Here is a 20,417-nt window from a genome sequence, read left to right on the forward strand (position 1 = left end):
CTCCCTGTAGGAGTATGCTGATCAGGTGTGAGTGGAATGGCAGTTGGTGGGTTTTCTTTAAATGAGATGTTTCTGACTTGGCCAGATCGAGTGCTTGCATTGGGAGACTCGGTATGGTTTGGCTGGTTTAAACGACAAGACTTGGAAAACTTATGAAGGCTTTCCCAAAAATAAAACAGTAGAATGATCATGACATTTAGTCTTCCACATAACTTGTTCAGTTGGCGTACAGACCCTCTATTGTAAAGATTTCTTTCAGGAGTCTCTTGCTGCCGCCTTCCTTTGATATCCAGAGCATCCGTGATACACTGCTGCAGTGTGGTGATGCTGAGCTCAGAGAACTGAGAAGAGCAGAGGCTTTTTCCTATTCTGTTGCAGTAGCACTGCAAAGGGAGCCTAACCTGAGGATGGATAGCGTGTTCAGGAAACAAATCACTGGCTTATGGAGAGGATCGTGAATGTAGGACAATGCAGCCTTTTGTGTGTGTTAACAGGCTAACTTTGTAGCTGTGAAAGCAGGACTTAAAATTAAAGCCTTTAGTTCATTCCTGAGGGGAAAATGTTGCATTCCCAAAATAGGCACGTGCAACACTTTATGCTGAAAATTGGTGTCCTTGGCTGTTTTGGACAAATACAGGAGCACCTGGGTTTATGTGCTGTTTAGGCATGTAACTGCTACTGAATATTATTTGAGAAATTTAGAGAATGTTCCTTTGTTGCTATGCCAAATATAGGAACGTTTGGCTGAGCCATGGAGTTGATCCAATTAGGACTTACGAGATGTGCTTGCCTAGACTACTGCAAAGGTCCATCTTAAGAATATTTGGCATTTGGCTCCCACTTCTACTATTGGAATCTACTATTGGAAGGTAGTTTCAGTACTTTTCAGTAATGAAGCTTATTATAATGTCCATGCCAATTTATTTAGAATGTTATGCATCTTTCCTATCACTACTGTTCATAACAAACTGTTGAAATGTTCCAGCTGAGTTCATTTTTCTAGTTAAGCTTTTTTATGAATCTTCTTAGTCTTCATTTGCTTGACAAAATGCTAATCTTCTTTCAAAAGCAAAATTCTCTGTTTCTGATCATCCCGCTTTCTTTCCATTTGCTTGCATTTATTCCCATTTGAATTAATTTTCCTTCAATATGGGTGACTAAAAAGGATCTGGTGTTCCAGATAATGGCTGATGTCTATAGCATGGCTAATGGCACCAGGTGTAACAATATAATAGTTTCCTCTTCTGTGAGAATAATGTGACTCATTAAACTTAAAGGATCACATTTGTTTTCGTAATGGCTCTATTGTATTTCTGATTTATAGCCAGTCTGATAAATTTGGGAGTTTCTTTCTTCAGTCAATTCCAGTTAGGAGCTCCCAACAGACACTCTTGTCACTAGTCCCATCACTTCAGACTCGTCATTTTATATTTCTGTACTGTTGAATTTCGTGATGATGCTTGTTTTACACCAGCCCTTGCAGTCTGGTGGGACCTTTGTTGTGGCAGTAGTAGACTATACACTAGGATGCCCATTGGTTGTGTTGAATGCCCAATTTGAGATGCTTTGAAGCCATTCCACTTGCAGAATATAGACTGTTAGGACTTTCTGCAAACAATAGCCTTTTTTAACATTCCTAAAGTTGAGTGCATAAAGTGACAGAGAACTCAGATCACGTATGGGCATGGCTCAGAGAGACTGCAGCGATGTGGTACGCTTCAGCAGGGCAGCTCATGAGCTTAATTCCATGCTGGTCTCCTACATAGCTGAACACTTCATCCTTTGTCAAAGACAAATTTAGTTTGACCCTAAAATGACTGCCATTGGACTGTGAAATCAGTAGCCACAGAGTGTCACTCCAAATCTTAATCTGAGCAAGTTTATGAAGTGCAAAGGTGTAAATTGGAAACTGAGGAGTCAGCTGCTCTTTCCATCAAAGTACAAATAAGTGCCTTTCAAATCTAATTTAATTTCTGTTGGGTTTTATTTTTTTTTATTTTTATTTTTTAGCTCAAGTGCTATTTTGGGACTGTCTGGGGGGGAAAAAAATTACCCTAAAATCTGTTATTAGGCAACAAGAGTTGTTGGCCGCTGCACAGGCTCTTTGTATGAGTGGCAGTTTTCCGCCAGAACGTTTTTTCATTAGCATGGGCTGATCTGAAACCACTGGCTGTGTATCACCAAGGGGCCTCGGGGGCTGCTCTCAGCATGCCCTGGGGCTCCCTGTTTTCCTGTGGAACTATTGCCTAATTTCCAGCCCCATTGCTGTGGTGAGCGCACATGTGGCGTTTCTTTCCACCTGTAGCAGAAAGCAGGGAGCAAGAAGGAAGAATGGATCGTTAGCCTCCCTCAAACCACTAGGAGAAGAGATGCTTCACGGGCACACTTTTGATGTAATATTTTGTTGTTTTTCAGTGCGTGGAAAAGGCAACTTTATCACTCTTGGATTATGATGAAACGATAAAGGCAACTTTATCATTCTTGGAATACCATTCAAGTATGATCATTTTTGGTAGCATCGGTTAACGCTGGAAATCACATTGCTGTAAGTTTCTGTGTAGTTGTGGTGGAATTAAGGGATCTGAGGGCAGATGATGTGCAGCCTACAAGTGAATAGTGTGGTTCTGTCAGAAGTAGAAGCTACCAGAGAGCTCAGGGTTGGAGAAGAGCAACCTTTGGGAGCTACGGCTTGAGGCTGTAAAGGGGTGTCCTTGGTTGTGAGGCGCAAAGCCAAAAAAAGGGGCACGTGAGTCCTACCACCACGCAGGGAGATGTTTCACAGCCACCAGGGCGGTTCATGAACACCCCATCTACCCACCACAACCCTCATGTGCCTCCACAGCCTCGCCGCCCTGCGGGTAGCCGCTGCCCCCTCAGCGCCATCCCCCGGCCGCCCGAGCCTAAGGCGCGGAGGCCGGGGGGGGCGGGCTGGCGGCTGCCCGCCACGTTCTGTCAGCGCATGCGCCCCCCGCCCCGCGCATGCGTCCCCCCCGTTCCCTTCCCCTCAGCGCGGGGCCCCGCTTTTGTGGCGGCGGGCGGGCGGCGCCAGGGCCGGGGCCCGCCGGCCTCCTTCCGCAGCAGGAGCCATGGCGGCGCCATAGCCCGCCGCCCGCGGCCCTCCCCGCCCCGCGCCGGGCGCAGCGGATGCGCGGCCTCGCCTCAGGCCGCGGCGGGAGCGTAGCGGGGCCCGGGGGAGGCCGCTGCTCGCCCTCCTCCTCCTCCTCCTTGTCGTCGTCGTCCCGCTCCCCTCAGCCCCCCGGCGGCCATGGCCACCGACCTGGAGCCGCCGGCGGCCGGTACGGTGCAGGGCGCGGCGCCGCTGGAGGCGGAGGAGGACGAGGAGCACTGGCTGTACGGGGGTAGGTACCGCCGGGACACCCTCATGGGCCCCGGGCCGTCAGCAGGGGGACCCCCGGGCTGCCGTGTGTCCGAGGGTTGCGGGCGGCTTCCCCGCGGACTTCCCCGCTTAAATCCCTTTATTTCTTCTCCCCTGGCGCCTTAAAACTCCCTGAAGACCTGACTGAAGTTCCTTGTGTGATGCTTACCTTTGCTCGTGCCCTGGCTTCGGATGCGTAGTTCAAATTCAGCTCTCCGCGCTGTGGGACTTGTGCAGACAGGCTTTGTTTCCTTCTCGTTGAAATTTATCATAGGGAGAACTTTGGGGTTACACCACCCTGTCACTCCTAGGCGTTTCGTTAGCCGTGACGCGTTTTGTACTGAAGCTCAGCCTTCTTCCCCTCACTTGACTAACTTTGCTTTTTATTATTATTGTTGTTTTTGCAGACGACACCACTGGCAAGCAAGAAGATGGACCAATTTCTGGGTAAGTCCAGAGGCTGTTTATTCATTGTAAGACTCTGTGTTACATAGAAGATCGTGTTGTGCGCAGTGTAGCATGATGAACGCCTTAGAGCAGAGCTGTTGCCAGAAGCAGCATCCCTTTCCCATCCCACGGGGTCATCCCCAGCTGCCAGCCTTGGCCCAGCACAGCATTTACACGTCTGGAAGACAAACTGGGTTAGTCAATTGACTTAAGCTAAAACTAACTCTTTCTCCCCCTTTTTTCCCCAAAATTAGGTTTAAATCAGATCTATTTTCCAGTTTAATTCGCAGGAAAAAGAGGGTGGCTTGGGGGTGGGACTTTGTGCTGGCCTGGTGGTGTTAAAACTGTGGCATGTGCTTTAGCCTGGAAAAGCTAAAAGCCTTGAGCCTTAAGTTAAAATCTTGACGCGATCAAATCAATAAATGATTTGAGGTCTATGAGTACATGGTTTGGGTAAGACCAAACCGTGAAAAAAAAAGAAAGCTCTGGGGATAACTGAACGATCAGTATTGCTTTCTGTGTATGGAACTATTTATTGCCTGCTTTTCTCAACCATAACTCCCTTATAGTTGTGGTAGCGTGTTCTGCACCAGCAGAGTTTTCTCTCATCAGAGATGCTCCGTTTGCTGTTTTTAAGTACAAAGTGGTTTTCAGAAGAGTAGATGTTCACTGAGCTTCTGTGTGCTCAGTACCTTCACAAGTTCAGTGTCGTGTTTACTGTCCTTTAAGGTCATTGTAAATCCCATATCTGGAATTTCTGACATTGTTACAGATGCTATCCGACTTCTGGAGTAAGAATCCTGTGCCTACGGAATATAACAAATTGTCCAAAAATAAATTTTAGGCAGATGTGGTAAATGTTTACCAAAAACATCAAAATGAGCTTTGTGAGAAGGAACAACCTTTAGTTTAGAAATTCACTGATAGCTTGCTTGAAACTATTGTTCCTTGACCTTTTCTTCTGCATATAATTTTATCTTAAAAACGGGATTTACAGTCTGCGTTTCCAACAACCCTAAGCACTACATCTACAGTAACACTGCAAAACGTGTGGAAGCAAAGAATTAGTGGTCACACACCAGCGCACTCTCCCTACCCTATGTCGCACAATGCATATCTTCCTAAACTAAGACATGAGGGATGCTTTAAGAAAATAACTGTTTGCTACGCTGTTAGCAGCTATCATTCATGTCTCTACCCATGAAGCAGAAATTAGTGTAGGACAGGACCCAGTACCCATTAACAGTCCTTAGCCTAAAAGATGCTCTGAATACCAGCAGCCTGTGCAGGATGCTGTTACGTCAGCAATGCATGGGGTTTGTGTTGGCATCCCAAGGAAATTAAACAGCTGTGGCATTTCTTTGCATGCAGCTGATGGCTGTGGCCCTGTCAGATTGTTCATTCCTGGGAAGCAAGCAGGTTAGGGAACAACTGTAACTTAGCAAATGTTTATTTGAACTCCGATTCATAAATTTTAATGCACACCCACAGATACTTCATGTGACTTGAAGCTGAAGGTAATGCTTGTCACTCTTCCTTAATTCAGTTATCTTGGATTCTTAACAAAATTCTGGGGTTGAGGTCAATGTTACAAGTTGCTTGGATGTGGCAAACAAAATGCGAAAGTTTTTGGAGCCATCTGTGAAATTTCCTGCAGTGGTACATCTTCTGGTCCTTGTGCAATAGCCTGTATCTTTGAAATATTTCTAGAGGCTGATGTTTCTCTTAGACATCTTTGCTAATTTTTATAACTGAACATGTTTTCAACTATCACCTCAGGAACATGTCAAAAATGGGACCTGTGTTTCCTTGGTCAGCTGCTGAACCTTCATCCGTCTTCTTTGATCTTGGCTTGATTGTTGAAGTTCTTTGTGCATGGGGCTTTTGCGGTTTGGGAGCTTCAGTGACTGCTCACATTGTTCTTGTCTGTTGTTGTTGTTGTCGTCCTTTTTTATGTCCAATAACTGCTGTCTGAGTTGTGTTAGTGTGATCTTTGGCTTATCTGTTCGGTGTCTCCTTTCCTGCAGCCTCTGAAATGGCTTTAATCTGACCAGTGTTTGGATTCTGTTAGGTGTGACGTGTTTCTTATTGAAGATAACCTTGTGTATCTTTATTATCCAATACGGGCTTTAAAATTAATAGCAAAGGTTTTTTTGTGTTTTTTTTTTCCCACAAAGCACTGGTGGCAGAACTGAGTTTCCTGGGCTTGGGCTATTGGAATAGTCTCTTGAAAAGCCAGAATTATTTTGAAGTTCTACTGGGTTTTGCTTATGACATGAGAGAATGACCACTCTTCATATTCTAGTTTTGTAGCATTCAGCATACTCTTTTCTAGCGTGTGTATGCCAGTCTGACTTTCTTGCTTGGCAAATGTGGTAAACAATGTTAACGTTGGTACCAACTCTTTAATTGGAGGCAAATCTGAAACTGGCTGTTGTTGCATTAGGACAAACCTGTAAGGAATGAGGAGGTTGGGTACAAACTTGTCCATTGTTTCTTCAATAATGAGCAGTTAAAATGCAATGTAAGCAATTTGTAGGAAGACTAAAATCATTTTCTCTCTAATATCTACTGGAGAAATGTCCTTATTCCTTACTAGACGCGTGTAATTATTAGCAGCCTTAGGACAAGATGAGGTTTTGTTTATGCTGTGGACACTTAGTTACGGTCTTACTCCTCTCAGTTGTGATTGTGCTGAACCAAAACTGAAAGGTATTACAGCTGCCACGTATATTAGCTGTTGAGTGGTGTTGGGGTAGGCAGGCTTGCTGCCTGTCTGGCATTCTTTGGAAGCACTAAACTTACTCTTCCCAACAAAAGCAAAGCCAAGCAAGGATGATTAATTTTTTGTCATGTTTTTGAGCTAACTGCCAGCAGAATAAACACACTACATGAATAAAGCCATTGTATGAAAGTCACTTGGACAAATGCGTTAGAAATGTTTGTAGTTAAACCTCTAGATCAGGCTCGTGCACTTACTTTTTTTTATCTGTTGCATTTACTAGACACGCAGAATCTTCTCATCCTTTGCAAGATGCTCCTCAGGAGAACCGGCCTGTCAGCAATGAAGACCGAGAGATGTCACAACATGTATGTGTTCCACTGCAAACGGTAGACATACTTATCCTGCTTGTAAATACTCATGGATAAAAAGATGTGTGTGTAAAGATGCTGGTGCTGCTGCCTGACACATGACATTTGTACTGTTGCAGTGTCCTGATAGTGGCTTCTTGCATACAGGAAGCAATATTGCACAGCAATACTTGGTCTAAGTATTGCTTATGCCCCCTGAAGCTGCAAAGGAAGGCTTTTGATGCTGCAGTCTGAAAGGAAAAGCAGAGCATGATGTTGCCTCCAGCTCAATATTTAATATGACTTTGGGGTCAGTAAAATAGAGAAAACACAGGCATAGAAGGCCCAAAGTCCTGGGATTGCTGGGGGTCTAGACTTGATTATTCCTTAGACCTCGGCTCATTGCTGAGTGTGTAGGAGTAGACTTGTTCCTCCACTCCCTTCACTCTTTTTGGTGGGTTCATTTTCTGCCACTGGGGTGTGTCGAGAGGGCTTGTGGAGAGTTCTGACAACCCTGTGTGCCACGGAAAAGGAGGGAGCGTTGAGAACACCTTTCCCATAACCATTTTGTAGTGACAAAGTGTTAATTCAGCTCATGAATCTTACAAAACTGCACTGCTGGGTATCTGGAAGACTTCTGTTGCTCTTGTGTGCCAGCAGTAAGGGTATTTTCTTGATTGCAGTGGGAGCTGCACTGCAGTCAAACCAGCAACTGCATAGATCTTGTGTAAAGTTAAGGAACTCAATGTGCTGAATAAGCCAAGCAGAGCTCTTCAGCAGCTTCCTACTGCAAAGATTTTAGTGAGAGAATATTTGGTCCAAGGTCCTTAGGAGAAGGCTGGTGAATATATTTTGATGACTCTGTTTGCAATTTTATGCTTTGACCATGGACTGGTGAAGGAGGTGTGTCAGGACACTGCTAGCTGTTCTGAAGAAAGTAGGGGAAGGGAGCTGTGGGATGTGTTGCAGTTCTTTGGACTGAGATTAAACTAGTCCCACCTTGAGAAATCTTAACTTGGTTCTCATCGAGGGTCGCTTCTTCAAAGGACAGCAGTTTTTTCATGGCCACCTGTCTATTTATGTTGAAGGTTGGTTACTTCCATGTTTTGTGTCCATCGGCAACTTTATAAAGCCTTGGAGTGCAATAGAAAACGATGTCTTTATATCAGAATCATTCTTTGTAACATCATCATACGAGCATTGTAAGATTTGAATTACTGTCCAGGGAAACTTCTCAGTTTCATGTATTAATAAGTTCCTGTGTGTTTTTATTATTGCAAGGCCCTTCCAAGTGGTGAAGATGATGAAGAAGACAGTGATAGCGACAGCGATGATGATGACGTGAAAGTTACTATTGGCAATATTAAAACGGGAGCACCATCGTACATGTATGTATTGCAATTATCGTGACAATTTTTGATCCAAAGTAGGTCTAGCGCATTGATTGGGATTGAAAGTAGGGATGAGAACTAATCTGTCTTGTGGGAGACATGGGAATAATGGCCAGAATGCAGGACTGGGGTTAGAAGCTGATGGGCGGTTCTGTCCTGTAATTGCTTGTTGGAAAATCGGCCCATAAAATCGGAATGATAATTCACGGAGCTGTTGTTGGAAAACGAGCTAAGTAATTACTATTGCTTGATCAAGCAAAGTCAAAGTTGGAAAGTTATATTTAACTTATCATCTGTGAAAACTTCAAGAAGCAAAGTCTGTGTTGTTAAGAATTCGCAAAAGCTGTGAACTGACTGATTTCAGATCTCTGATTTTTCATGATTCAGAAATGGTGAGGCTGAATTTGCAAACCAGGAAATGCTGTCACTGACTTAAAATTAGACCTAATTTGCACTCAATAAAAATAATAATACAGCCTTTTTGCTTGCTGTTAGCAGCCTTATTCTTAAAGAAATGACTTGCACATGCTTTGCAGCACATTCTATTTTTTTTTATTTCGTGGATAATTTCCTTCTCTTGTGGTGGAGGTGGTATGAGCCTGGTGGATTACCCTGAATAGTAATACTCCATCCATTCTGTCAGCAGTTCACTAGGTTTTTGCAGACAACCTTTCTGAAATCTGATTCATCTACCTTTCTTTCCTCATTCTGTGATAAAGGTGCAGCTTCAATTTCCGTGTTGTTCTGTTCCATTTGAATAATTCTGGGCAAGTTCCTGAGCAGAAGGTTAACAACCATTCTGTGAAATACCTTTTCATTCTTGATAAAGACAACCCTCGTGTATTATGATGTTAGTCTATAGGCATGTTTCCTGGGTTTCAAGCGTTAGCGTTAGGGAGAATCACAGTAAATCAGGGAATCATTTAGGTTGGAAAAGACCTCTAAGATCATCAAGTGCAACTATTAACCTAGCACTGCCAAGTCAACCACTGGACCACGTCCCTAAGCACTACGTCTACACAGTCTTTTGAATACTTCCAGGGGTGGTGACTCAACCGTTTCCCTGGGCAGCCTGTTCCAATGCCTCACAACCCTTTCAGTGAAGAAATGTTTCCTAATATCCAACCTAAACCTCCCCTGGTGCAACTTGAGGCCATTTCCTAAGGTGTTCCAAGTTAGTATTAAAAATCGCAGAGGGGCATCAATAAACCCAAGTGAACAAAGTGTCTTCTGAAGGATGTCAGGACTTGAATGTATTTTCTGTGAAAACCTCTAAATAATGTTTGAATACCAATCTAGTGATTCTTTTCCATATAGGGGAACTCCTATGAATCTAAACTTAAAAACGGGTAGAGGCTATGGAGCATCAGCTTCAGGTATTGCTCTCATTTTTATCCTACACATTTTTTCAGTATTTCACTTCTCTGGCAATGACAGCTGGAACAGCTGCAAATCTTGTTCTCTGTTCAGAAGGATATGAAATTAGTGAATCTGATGTAAAGTAGGAATAATAAATAGCTTTCCCTAAAGCTAAGGATTCCTGGGGCAGCCTGGGTGTTCAAGGTGCAATGGATTGATTTGATTAGCGATCACTGAACCAGCTGACTATAATTCTGTTTAAACTGGAATAATCTACATTGATTAATACTTCTGTTGTCAAAAACCAGAATATTTCTAAGCTATTTTGTTGCACGGGGGCCAAACATTCTATGTTGTCTGAAGAATAACTTTACGGTCAACATACTGTGCTGCTCACAGCGTAAGATACTAAAATAAAGAAACAGACTGGCCTTGAGTGTTACCTGTGCCTACACCTGCAGATGGAAATTTCCTCTCCATTCAGTTTAATTTGTACAGTATATTGGGACCTGGATTCTGTCCTTCCTCATATGTGAGACTGTCCTTCTGTGGGCTTCATAAACTTCCTTCCATTAATTTCTTTATGCAAATGACACATCTTCTGACTGAGGAGACGAGCACAAATTCCCCTTGGAGATTCTGAGCCCAGTGGGTTATTGCTGACTCCAGTGAATACATTGTCTTCTTAAGACTGATCCTGAAAAAGTCTTTTGTTTTAAGAAAATGTGCATGTCTTGGGAGGGAAAAATAAATATTTTGCCTGGGGAGAAGAATAAAGTTTTTTCATTCATTCAGAGTAAATAGCATGCATGCTGTAATAATTTATTCCGTTTGTCTGTTGTACCAGTCTGTGTTGAATTTGCCTCTCTGCTGTGCAACTGCAAGTGCAGTCAGTATACCCTGACTATTTATTTTTAGAGTGACTAAAATATTTTTTATTAAAAACCTGATTGTGGTTACCTACATGTTGTAAAGCCAGCACTGAATTCAGAGTAGTGCTTTTTTTTAACTGGAGTAATCTGTTCAGCAAATTAGTGGATTAAAGGCATTAAAGGTAGTAACAGTTTCTCTCTCTCCAAAGCCAAGTTGCAGCCCAAAGGTATTGATTTAGATGCCGCAGGGAATATAAATGGATTGCCTGTTATAGAAGTGGATTTAGATTCATTTGAAGACAAACCATGGAGGAAACCAGGTGGGGCCTCACAGTTCTTGTGGTAAATATTTTGTGCAGTTTTCGTTGTCTTTGTAATTGTACGTGTAATTCCTGTTCATTTATTGCTGCCAAGGAAGGGGGAAGCCTGAAGAACTTATTTTGCTCAGCCTCTGATGCCTGTCTAGACAACTGGTGACGTCTACTGATAGATCAGGCCATGCTTTTACCTACAATTGGGTTACATTTACTCTATTAATTTCCGTTCCTAAAGGGAACAATTTTTTTTTTATTGCTCAATTTTATTAATTCACTAGTTCCAGAAAACATTGTGCTGATACCAATGCAATAGAGTTTGTTGGCCTTAAAGTCAATCGAGTGGGGTAAAGATTTGGCTGTTGGTGACATGTGGTCACCTCTTCACATGCAGCAGCTTGCTTATTCTGTCATACCAGGGCCAAGCTCACAGCCACCCCTGTGCAACCTTCTCACTTGGGCCCTGGGGAAGGTACCCCAAGAAGAGGGCAGACGTGGGAATCACCGCGTAGCCACAGATAATGGGAAGCAGGCTTTTGCTATTGAATTTTCCTGCTCCAGACCATTGACTGAAGGAGAAGAAAACATTTTCTACTCTGACAAGGCTAGGATTTTTCTTTCAGAAAAGCAGCAGTGCCTAATTCTTTACGAGATTCTGCCCCTAGGTGTATGACTGTTAGTAAGCAGTCACCACTTCTCACGTCTATAGAATATTATCTAGGCAGCATACAGTCTGGTCTCTTACATACATGGTCTCTTTTGTCTTCCTCATTTGTGTTAGGGAGATTTCTCCTTGGAAGCAACTCTTGTATGACAGCTGTAAGATACTACAAATAATCTCTTGTATCAAATTCAGAAGAAAAAAAAATGAAGAAGCTAAAGAGATCCGAATTTTTGCTATGCTAATCTAATAAAATGTTTAACAAAATGTTAGCCAACGCATAAAATCCCCTCGACTCTTCTCAGAAATAATCCTTTTCCCCACCAGCCCCTGTACACTATTTGTCTTTCAGAAATATAACCATGTTTAGTAAGTAGTACTTTTATAAGGTTGTCTGGGGCATGTTTTTGATATTTCTTGCTGACCTGAAATGAAGGGCATCAGCGCATAGCAGTGCAAATAACTACATTGATGTGTCACGGTATCAAAGCAGCAGTAAGCGCTCTGTGATTAATAGTAGCTAGTACAGACATAATAGAAAACGTAGCCTTTCTTCTGCAGGGGATTTCCCATTGATTGTGATGTGAGAAAGGGGGCTAGGAAGAAAAGAAGTTAGAAGGAAAACAAGGAAGTGAAGTTCAGAGATAAAGCATGGAAATGATTGTGGTCATGCTGACATCCCTGGACCAAAACGGAGCCAGCTAGCCTTAAAACAGTATTGAAGTGTGAATAGAGGGACGATGTCTGCAGAGGTGTGGCCCGTAAGTTTATTTTAGATGGCAAGTAAGTAGCTTGTTACTCAACAGCCTTTCAGGTTTATATCCTTTACAGTTAATTGTTCAGCAGGTTGGTATCTGTACGTGAGGGAGAGGAAGAAATACGGTGTGGAAAAACTGATAGAGGGCTGAAATAAAGGCTGATAAAATAGATATGTAAATGTCATGCTGCTGAGTCTGTGTTGGTGAAATTTGCATGTTTGGGCGGCACAACAGGAAGAGTGGCCTACTGAGAAGATAAACGTCGCTGGATAGATCCAACCTTTGCTTGCCCGAAGTGTTTTGCTTAGCCCTCCTGGATCGGCTGCTTGTTTTAGAATCAGTCTGGCTAGGAATACCTTTGCAAGGGGGATGTGTGAGGGACACTTCAACAGGGCTAGGAGGTGCTGCATAACACTTCCAGCTGTGAGGGCTGCCTTACAGTCGCAGCTGTGTTTGTTCCTCTACATCTACCTTTTCCTGGCACACAGTTTGTGGCCACCTCTCTTGCTCAGAAGTGTTCATGCTGAAATGGTACGTTTTACAGGAGACTGAATATCAAAGTAAGATAACAATCTTGGAAGGACATAGGATTGTGACTGAACTGTAATTACGTGTGTAGTATGAGCTCTATGGATAATAATAATAATAATAATCTTTAGTCCCATTTCATCAAATGGCTGAGCCCCGCAGTCTCTGCTCAGATCACCAAGGGCAGTGCTGGTCAGGAGCAAAACGTGCTGGCCGAGCTTCACCAAGAAGAAGGTTCTGCGGCACCATCCCATGTTCATGGTGGTAACTGGAATTGTTGTTCATGTGCTTTCCTAAGACTCAGCTCATTTAGAAATTGCAGGAAACCAGTCTGAAAAAATCCAGTTGATGAATAACTGGTCATAAGCATCTCTTTTAATAGCCTGCATACATGCTGTATTCTGTGTCCCAAATAGTCCCACTGCTGTTTTGGCTGTAGTCCCCCTCGCACCCCAAGATGCAGCAGTCTCAGCTGTGGCACACAGCAGCTTTCTGACAGAATGAAATGAAGAGTAAGCTGTAGTCTGTAAATAAAGACTTGTTTTCTTAACTTCGTTTGAGATGTTAAAGGACGATTTGGGAATGTGAGCCTGCCAGAATCCCAATATTAACCTCTGCTGCCTTGTCAGGTGCTGATCTCTCTGATTACTTTAATTACGGATTCAATGAAGAAACATGGAAAGCTTATTGTGAGAAGCAGCGACGGCTTCAGCTTGGGCTGGATCCTGCTCCTCCCATCAGCACTGAAAATAAGATCACGGTAGGTGATTGATGTGTTATTCCTGCACATGGCTACAATAAAACTGGGCCTGTGTTTTTGTAATCACAGAGGTGAGAGTATAACAACACAAGGCAGCTTAACACTGAACTGTTCACTGTTCATTTCAGCAATGAGAAATACAAAAATATATCTTTAAAGATTAGATTTCTGTGCTAAAAATCTTTCCTCTGTGGAACAAACAGCTCCAGCAGCCCGGCAGGTTTGAACCACCAGAGCAGCATGACTGGAGTGAATTCCTACTTGACTTTGAAGCTACCCAGCCATGGGGGTGTCTGGCTGGGAGATGCTGTGGATAGGAGAGTAGAATTGATGGAACTATGATTTCAAGGTTGGTCTGAGTGAAACTGGATATCTATGGCTGTTTTGCTATTGACTGATGCAGTTGTGCAGATTGTTGCAGTTCTGCATTTCATGTTTGGTGGCTGCCTGGGACACCAGCCTTTGCAGAAGTCCACCAGCTGGCCAGCAGTTGTTAATCTGAACTTGAACCAATGAGCTGAGCAAGTATTACTATTTTCAGTTTTGACTTGAGGACTATGTGAAACAGAACGTGAGATTATTAAACTTCTGGACTTCTAATGGGAAAAAGCGGACAACAGGTTGTCGTAGCCAACTAGTTTACAGAAATGTCTGCCTCTTTGACTGTAGAATAGGTTTCTTGTTTGCAAGAGCCCTGTGATTGTTTCTCGGTGGAGATCTTCAGTGAGATTTCATCTCTGATACTCTGTTGGGTTGAAAGTAAAGTATTGACCTGTGTGTTATTTCTTTCCTTCCTTAGGTCCAGCAAGGAAGAACAGGAAATGCTGAAAAAGAAGTGGAAAACAATATCATCAAAACAGAATTCAAAACAGACTTCTTGGCTCTGGTGGGAGGACGCATGAAAGCTGGGCCTCCTCCTAATAGGTAAGAGATGACGCAGACATAAAGCCTGGGTGCACTGTGTTCTTCACAAAGTTGCTCCTCCCACCTACATGTATAGATACCTGGGTTATCCCCAGTTTGGTGTTATATGGGGAGGGACACCTGTATTCCAGCTGAAGGGGCACATCTCTGGGATAGGAGAAAAAAGGCAAATCTGTCAGCTTTGAGGGCATTCCTTGCTAGCTGCTTGTGCTTAGTTGGCTTATTCTTACTCCCATGATGTTAATCTTTGCCTTTAAGTGGAAGTGAATTACATGTTTGGGAGCTGATGAGAGGAGCTATTGGTTTCTGAACCTGTGCACTACACTGCTAGATGCATGCTAGTTTGTCTCTTCCTATAATGAGAAGATCCACAAGGCTGGACAAAGCAAAATGATTGAGTCATTTTGATTGGCAGCCTCTGCAGGGAAAATCACTTTGACCTTGTGAGGTGGTGTTTTTTTGTTCTTTGTTTTTTTGGTTTTTAATCAAAAACTTCAGAAAAACGCTATGTGAAACCAGAAAGGCAATGGCTTTGAGGTCTCTGTTTCTGTTGTTTTATTCACGTTATGTCTTTTGCAAACCTATCTTGCAGAAATCATTCTTGCATCCCAGCTTTCCTTTTTCCAAATAAAGCTTTGCCTGAGAGACAACCAACTATATGCTTTGAGTATAAGCTTTAAAGCTTTTCATATTTTGTTTGCATATAAGCACTTAGCTAGCATTTCTGTTGCTGTTCATAGTGTCATCAAATTGGCCAGTTTTTTTTCCAGTTGTTATGCATCTCTCCTAGACTTTCAAAAATCCACACCACTATAAAGACGCTGATGGTATTTGAACTATACAGCATTTTTGTCCATTTCAACTAGCAGAAAGTACTGACACAAGGTTAGTAGAGCCTTTGGTCTTGTAATGTCTTTGAGCCTAAAAAGATGCGTCTGCTTTGTACCAGGAAGCTGGGTGGGACAATTGATGTGATTGGTGGCCAGGCAGGCACAATTAGGAGAGTAGAAGGAAGACGACGTGATAAGCATGCCTCTGAGGAAAACCCAATTCAGGTAAATGTTTTGAGCTGTCTTGACAAATTTCTGATTTTTACCGCACTTTTGGTGAACCCTGAGCAAACGTCTGTGTATTCCTGACCTCCTCTGTCACTGTTTCCATCTAGAAAGCAGTAGGTAGTATATCCCTGTTACCTATAGTATACCCCTGTTGAGATGTATGCGTGTATTGCTTCTTTCTGCGGGTTGATTTAACTTCTTTGTTAAAAGCTTTACCTTGCTAGGGGCTAGGGTTTGTCCTTTCAAGCGCTAGCCTTCCCCCTCAGTAAGGGCCGAGTTCCCTTTCTCATCCTCAGGGTGCGTAGCTGGGAGGCTCTTCTGTGGATTATCCCCTTCCACTCTGCTGCCCCACCACTGTTGGTTTGGAATTTCCAATTCTGCAGTGGAGAACTACATGGGGCTTGCATTTCTTTTTACTTTGAAGTAACATTCAGAGTAAGCATCATGAGACACAGCCCACACTTCAGATTCAGGGTGGCCCAGTGTTACTGGATCTTAAAAGAAATAAAAGCCTGGGGCTTCAGACTGGATCCAGTTCTGATCTTGTATGTCCAGTGTGTGTCCGTCATGTTCTGGTAGGCTTCTTTAGCAAGAACTCATCTCTTAACCACCTTTCTCCTACTACCCATCCCTAATTCTCTCTCTCTCTCTCTCTCTCTCTCTCTCTCTCAGAACCTTTCCCCTAGACACAATTCCTGCTCCTGTTTTTACATGTGTTTTTGTGGTCTGATTACTTTTAGTGGTCAGTTCTCCAACTTTTACCAACAGTGGCCCAATAAAGAGTTTAAGAGAAAGTTTGCTGGGAAATGGTTGTTGTTGCTCTCACCTACAAGTATTTATACCTGCATGTCCAAGTCATTCTGGTATCTCTGCATATTGATCATTCCTTCAACCGTGTAGCTCACGTGTGACCTACTTTTGTCAGAGATGTGAATCCATGTTTCCTCTGACCTACATGGGCACAATCTCGAGCAGAATGTGGCCTCTTGTTGCCCTTGTGAAAGACAAACTGGATTTAAAAAAGAACAAAAACATGACCAATAGGGAGCACTACAATGTCACCGTGAAAGCTGGCTGCTCTGAAGTTGAAGCCTGTGCAGGAGTGAAGTCCATTTGAGGATTAATTCAGTCACTCAGCAGTGGAACAAAAGGTGTTTGTAACACTGAAATGTTCAACCATCTTGCAGTTACGCTATGCATACAGCTTGAATCTAGTCTTGTTGCTGTTCTGCTTAAGATACTTTTCGAAGCATATTTCTTGCTCTGATCGACCTTCCTTCCTCCCCAAAGGATGTTACCCCTGGGTCTAGCATAGCCTGATCCTGTTAGGTATCACGATGACTGTTTTGGTGAAATGCTCCCTTTATGCCAGCACAGTGAGGCCCTAGCTGCGGGAGCAAAGAGGTTAAAATGCTGTCTTCTCTTTCCTCTGCCTTCCAAGGTTCTAGGAGACCACGGAAGTAAGCCACAGCCCCCACAGCAGCCCCAGCAACCATCGCAGCCCCAGCAGCCCCCTCAGCAACAGCCATTTGCACCACCAGCAGGCCCACCACCACCCCCACTCGCCGGGCCACCTCCACCACACTTCCTCCACCCTCCTCCACCAGTTACTTCTGTTCCACCTCCACTGCATCCTCCAGGTACGTGTTCACACAGCAGTTTGCGGCAGTCTGAGGCCGCAAGTTAGGACATCCCAGGCGTGGAGCAAATAAGGGTTTAATCAGTAAACGCTATGAGGCAGTCAGGTAACAGGTCCTTAGACTTGGCTGTTGTTCAGCATCTCCATCTGCCTTTTCAGCTGAACATTTAAATATTTAATATTTTTCAACCCTTGAATATTTAAAAAAAATGACAGCTGTTCCTTGAAAAAAACTCCAGGCTTTGTTTCTGTGAGGAGCCTTTGGATGCTATGGATCCTTTAGCTTTATTGATAAAGAAATGGGTTCTTGTTTATCTGTGGAGGAGGCTAAGAAAGCAAGAATTGCTGCCCTGTGCCAGACCAGCAGGCTGTTTAATACAGGATCCTGTCTGGCTCTGACTGATTCCAAATGCTTCAAGGAAGATGCTGGAACTGACAATTCTGCGACAGCATCTCTAACAAAGAATTTTCCTCGTAATCCAGGTCAATTCTTGGTTGGTTTATGCCTTGAAATACCAAAAAAAAAAAAAATGTATCTTTTTGTTTCTGTGCATTTTATTGTACCAACTGCCGCTGCATGATGATGCTCCTAGAAGTGTCTTATAAGTGGACTTTACGGTGATGCTTCATTAAACAGCAAAATATTAACAATGTAAATGAGGTCTTTACCATGGGTTCTGGCCCATTGCGTGTGGTCAGTCCCCAGCACTGGCACGTTTGCATGGCCTTACCAATAACCAGATGAGTTTGTGTTAAGCTAAGAGCTTGAGGAGACACTGAAGGTAAGTCCTGTGCCCCTGCAGTTACAGTCTGAGTGCTAAAACCTGTAGAGATAGCTGAGGTAACATTTCTGTGCTTTTTTTTTTTTTTTCCTATTTTCTTTTCTTGAGCACCATGTTATAGAACAGTTTCACGGCCTCTTCTGTGCACGTTAATAACTCAGGTTTGCTTCTGGGTTAAATGGTGCATCAGGGGTGAAGCAGAGACCACATTCTGGGCTTTCTCTGGTCCTGTAGGCAGCAGCCAGTCTATTGAGAAGTCACCAGGAGCACATCACACAGTAGCTTCTACATTCTGCACTGCGTCTGCATGCAGAAGATACGGAATAAGAAGTAACAGTTAAAGCTTTTAATCTGAGGCTTGGTAGTGCAGTAGGTGCTCGTGGACCTCAGTGGCTTCTCCTACTGCCTTTCATTAGAATGATTGTTGAAATCAGGAGGTGGATAAATTGCTCGCTTGTTCTTTTGGTTGCTCACTGGTGTGTCTGATTTCACTACGTAGTGATGATTGGCATATAAGAAATGGGTTTTATTTTTTAAAACATGGCAAAAAGACAAGCACACAAAAAGAAGCAAAAAGACCTGCAGAGTGTTCTCTTCCCTGCTCCTGCATTTGTTCCGAAGGTCAAATCAATTGTTTGTGTGCTGACATTTAGAAAAAGGAATTCTCCAGTGTATGAAGGCAGCAGCGTTTAAAACTATAACATGAAGGTAAACAGATTGTCGTTTGGGAAAATGACAGTTTGTGATCTAGTTAATGCTTAATTGCACCAATTTTTTGGCCGGTCTATTTGGTCAAATGTGTGAAACTTGTTCAAAAGTGTGCTTTCAGCTTTAGCGTGAGGTACACAGATGACATGCTTTTCCTGTTGTACTCACTGGTTTTGCTTGCTTGTTTATTTCCACAGGTCTGCCACCACCCGGTCCTATTCCAGGTAGGTGTTAACTTGCTCTAATAACAGCTGTGATTCTGCATGCACAGATGGCCCTAGCTGAGCAGTTGGATTAAGTAACATGAAATAGGATGACACCAAGACCCATTTTAGAGCACAATTAATCTAAGGCCAATAAATTCCAATGCAGTACTGAACTCCAGCTGCTTATCTTGTGTTCTGTACCTAAATAATAATTTGTAGGGTTTCTTAATCCTATCTTTTTTTTTTTTTTTTTTTTTTTAAACTAAAGACCAATCCAGAAATTGAAATGGAGAACTTTGGGTGGCAAAGACCACCTAATTAGATTTGAAATAGTTCAGTTCTTGTTATGACATCTTGCACAGCAAAAGTCTGATAAATTGATGCTTTGTATAGGAATTTGGAGTGTGAGGCTGAGCTGAATGGAAGAATTGCCATTTCTGTCAGAAGCCTTTGCTCCCTGGTGTGCAGTAGAGCTGATGAATGCTAATAGAGAGATATAACAACTGGTCTCATACATAAATTCAGAACTCTGCTAATTCAAGGCTACCACAAAACTGAGATTCCTCTGATTGTAACTATTGTTTTTCTACTAGAAGTTTTGCCTAGTCTAGGGAAGAGAAATTTAGCAGCTTGCATAGCAAACTATTTGTACCAGTAGTTCTGACCAGGTGCCAGACAGCTGAAAGTCCCAGGCTGGTGGCCACCACAGGCCACTGCTTCTGTGTTAGACTGTACGCTTAATTCATTTACTTGCAAAAGGTCTGCACCCAAAGCATTTTTGGACGTAATATACTTGTCCTCACTGTCTGTCAGACATGTTGGACTCGTTGCACAGCTTTTGTGTTCGTGTTTTTGTGTCTGTGCTCTGCCCAGGGCTTCCCAAGTAGAGATGTGGAATACCTGTAGCAGCTGGGCAATTCCTCAGGCTGAGAAAATTTCTGTTAAAAATGTTGCTCTTCATGCTCCTCTCAATGTACAATAGTATTTCTGAGCTGGTTCTCCTCGTAGTACTTAAAGGAACCTGCTTATGGTTAATTTGGATTTAGAAAGCTTTATTGCAGTGAAACTGGATGCAAATCCTGGTCTTGATTCCAGACACTGCAGCGTCCAGTTGCTAGTCAAGTGCATTTAGATTGAAGTTGTTTGGGAGGAGAAAGGCAGAAGAAATGACTAGGCTGCTGCAAAGAACTGACAGTTCAGGTAACTGGGTTGGAAAGGGAGAAGAGAGGGAGTACCTGCTAATTATTGTAATGATGGTGATCCACCACCATTAGAGCTAGCTATTATAACAGTAGCACTTTGAAGTGCTTGTGCTTGGTGAGCAAGTGTGATTGAAATGCTCTAGGCATTATATTTTATTGGAAGATCTTTCTTAAAAGAGAAAAAAACAAGCATCTAAGGGCAAGATGAGTCCTTCGGTGTGTTTGCAGCATAGATACCCACTAGATGAATTCGAGACTTCAGGCTACTTCTGCTGGCAGTGAGACCCTCTTCTAGGGAGGGGTTCTCCTCACCCATTTTAGAGGGTTACAGAAAGAGGTGACGAATTGTCCCAAAGTTTC

At 43.1% G+C, this 20,417-nt stretch overlaps 2 protein-coding genes and 1 long non-coding RNA gene across 4 annotated transcripts in view; 2 read left to right on the forward strand and 1 right to left on the reverse strand.

Annotated features, from left to right (window-relative positions):
* CHIC1 (cysteine rich hydrophobic domain 1) overlaps positions 1 to 1,428 on the forward strand; it is a 24,082-nt gene extending 22,654 nt beyond the window's left edge. The window contains exon 5 of one of the 2 annotated variants that reach the window (XM_040572007.1): positions 249 to 1,428. In XM_040572007.1, the coding sequence (XP_040427941.1) occupies positions 249 to 458 (210 nt within the window). In that variant the 3' untranslated portion in view covers positions 459 to 1,428. The remainder of the gene's footprint in view (positions 1 to 248) is intronic. The other variant, XM_040572006.1, reaches the window with a different exon arrangement.
* Positions 1 to 3,761, reverse strand: part of LOC121077128 — an 18,234-nt gene extending 14,473 nt beyond the window's left edge. The window contains exon 1 of the long non-coding RNA XR_005823905.1: positions 3,546 to 3,761. This is a non-coding gene — a long non-coding RNA (uncharacterized LOC121077128). The remainder of the gene's footprint in view (positions 1 to 3,545) is intronic.
* LOC121077122 (pre-mRNA 3'-end-processing factor FIP1-like) overlaps positions 3,029 to 20,417 on the forward strand; it is a 26,446-nt gene continuing 9,057 nt past the window's right edge. The window contains exons 1-11 of the mRNA XM_040572002.1: positions 3,029 to 3,359; positions 3,784 to 3,823; positions 6,829 to 6,913; positions 8,177 to 8,283; positions 9,604 to 9,662; positions 10,727 to 10,837; positions 13,408 to 13,538; positions 14,338 to 14,462; positions 15,412 to 15,517; positions 16,962 to 17,160; positions 18,847 to 18,873. Of these exons, the coding sequence (XP_040427936.1) occupies positions 3,266 to 3,359; positions 3,784 to 3,823; positions 6,829 to 6,913; positions 8,177 to 8,283; positions 9,604 to 9,662; positions 10,727 to 10,837; positions 13,408 to 13,538; positions 14,338 to 14,462; positions 15,412 to 15,517; positions 16,962 to 17,160; positions 18,847 to 18,873 (1,084 nt within the window). The 5' untranslated portion in view covers positions 3,029 to 3,265. The remainder of the gene's footprint in view (positions 3,360 to 3,783; positions 3,824 to 6,828; positions 6,914 to 8,176; positions 8,284 to 9,603; positions 9,663 to 10,726; positions 10,838 to 13,407; positions 13,539 to 14,337; positions 14,463 to 15,411; positions 15,518 to 16,961; positions 17,161 to 18,846; positions 18,874 to 20,417) is intronic.

This window comes from Cygnus olor, chromosome 13 (assembly GCF_009769625.2).
Source record: "Cygnus olor isolate bCygOlo1 chromosome 13, bCygOlo1.pri.v2, whole genome shotgun sequence".
In the NCBI taxonomy this organism is placed as follows: Eukaryota; Metazoa; Chordata; class Aves; order Anseriformes; family Anatidae; genus Cygnus; species Cygnus olor.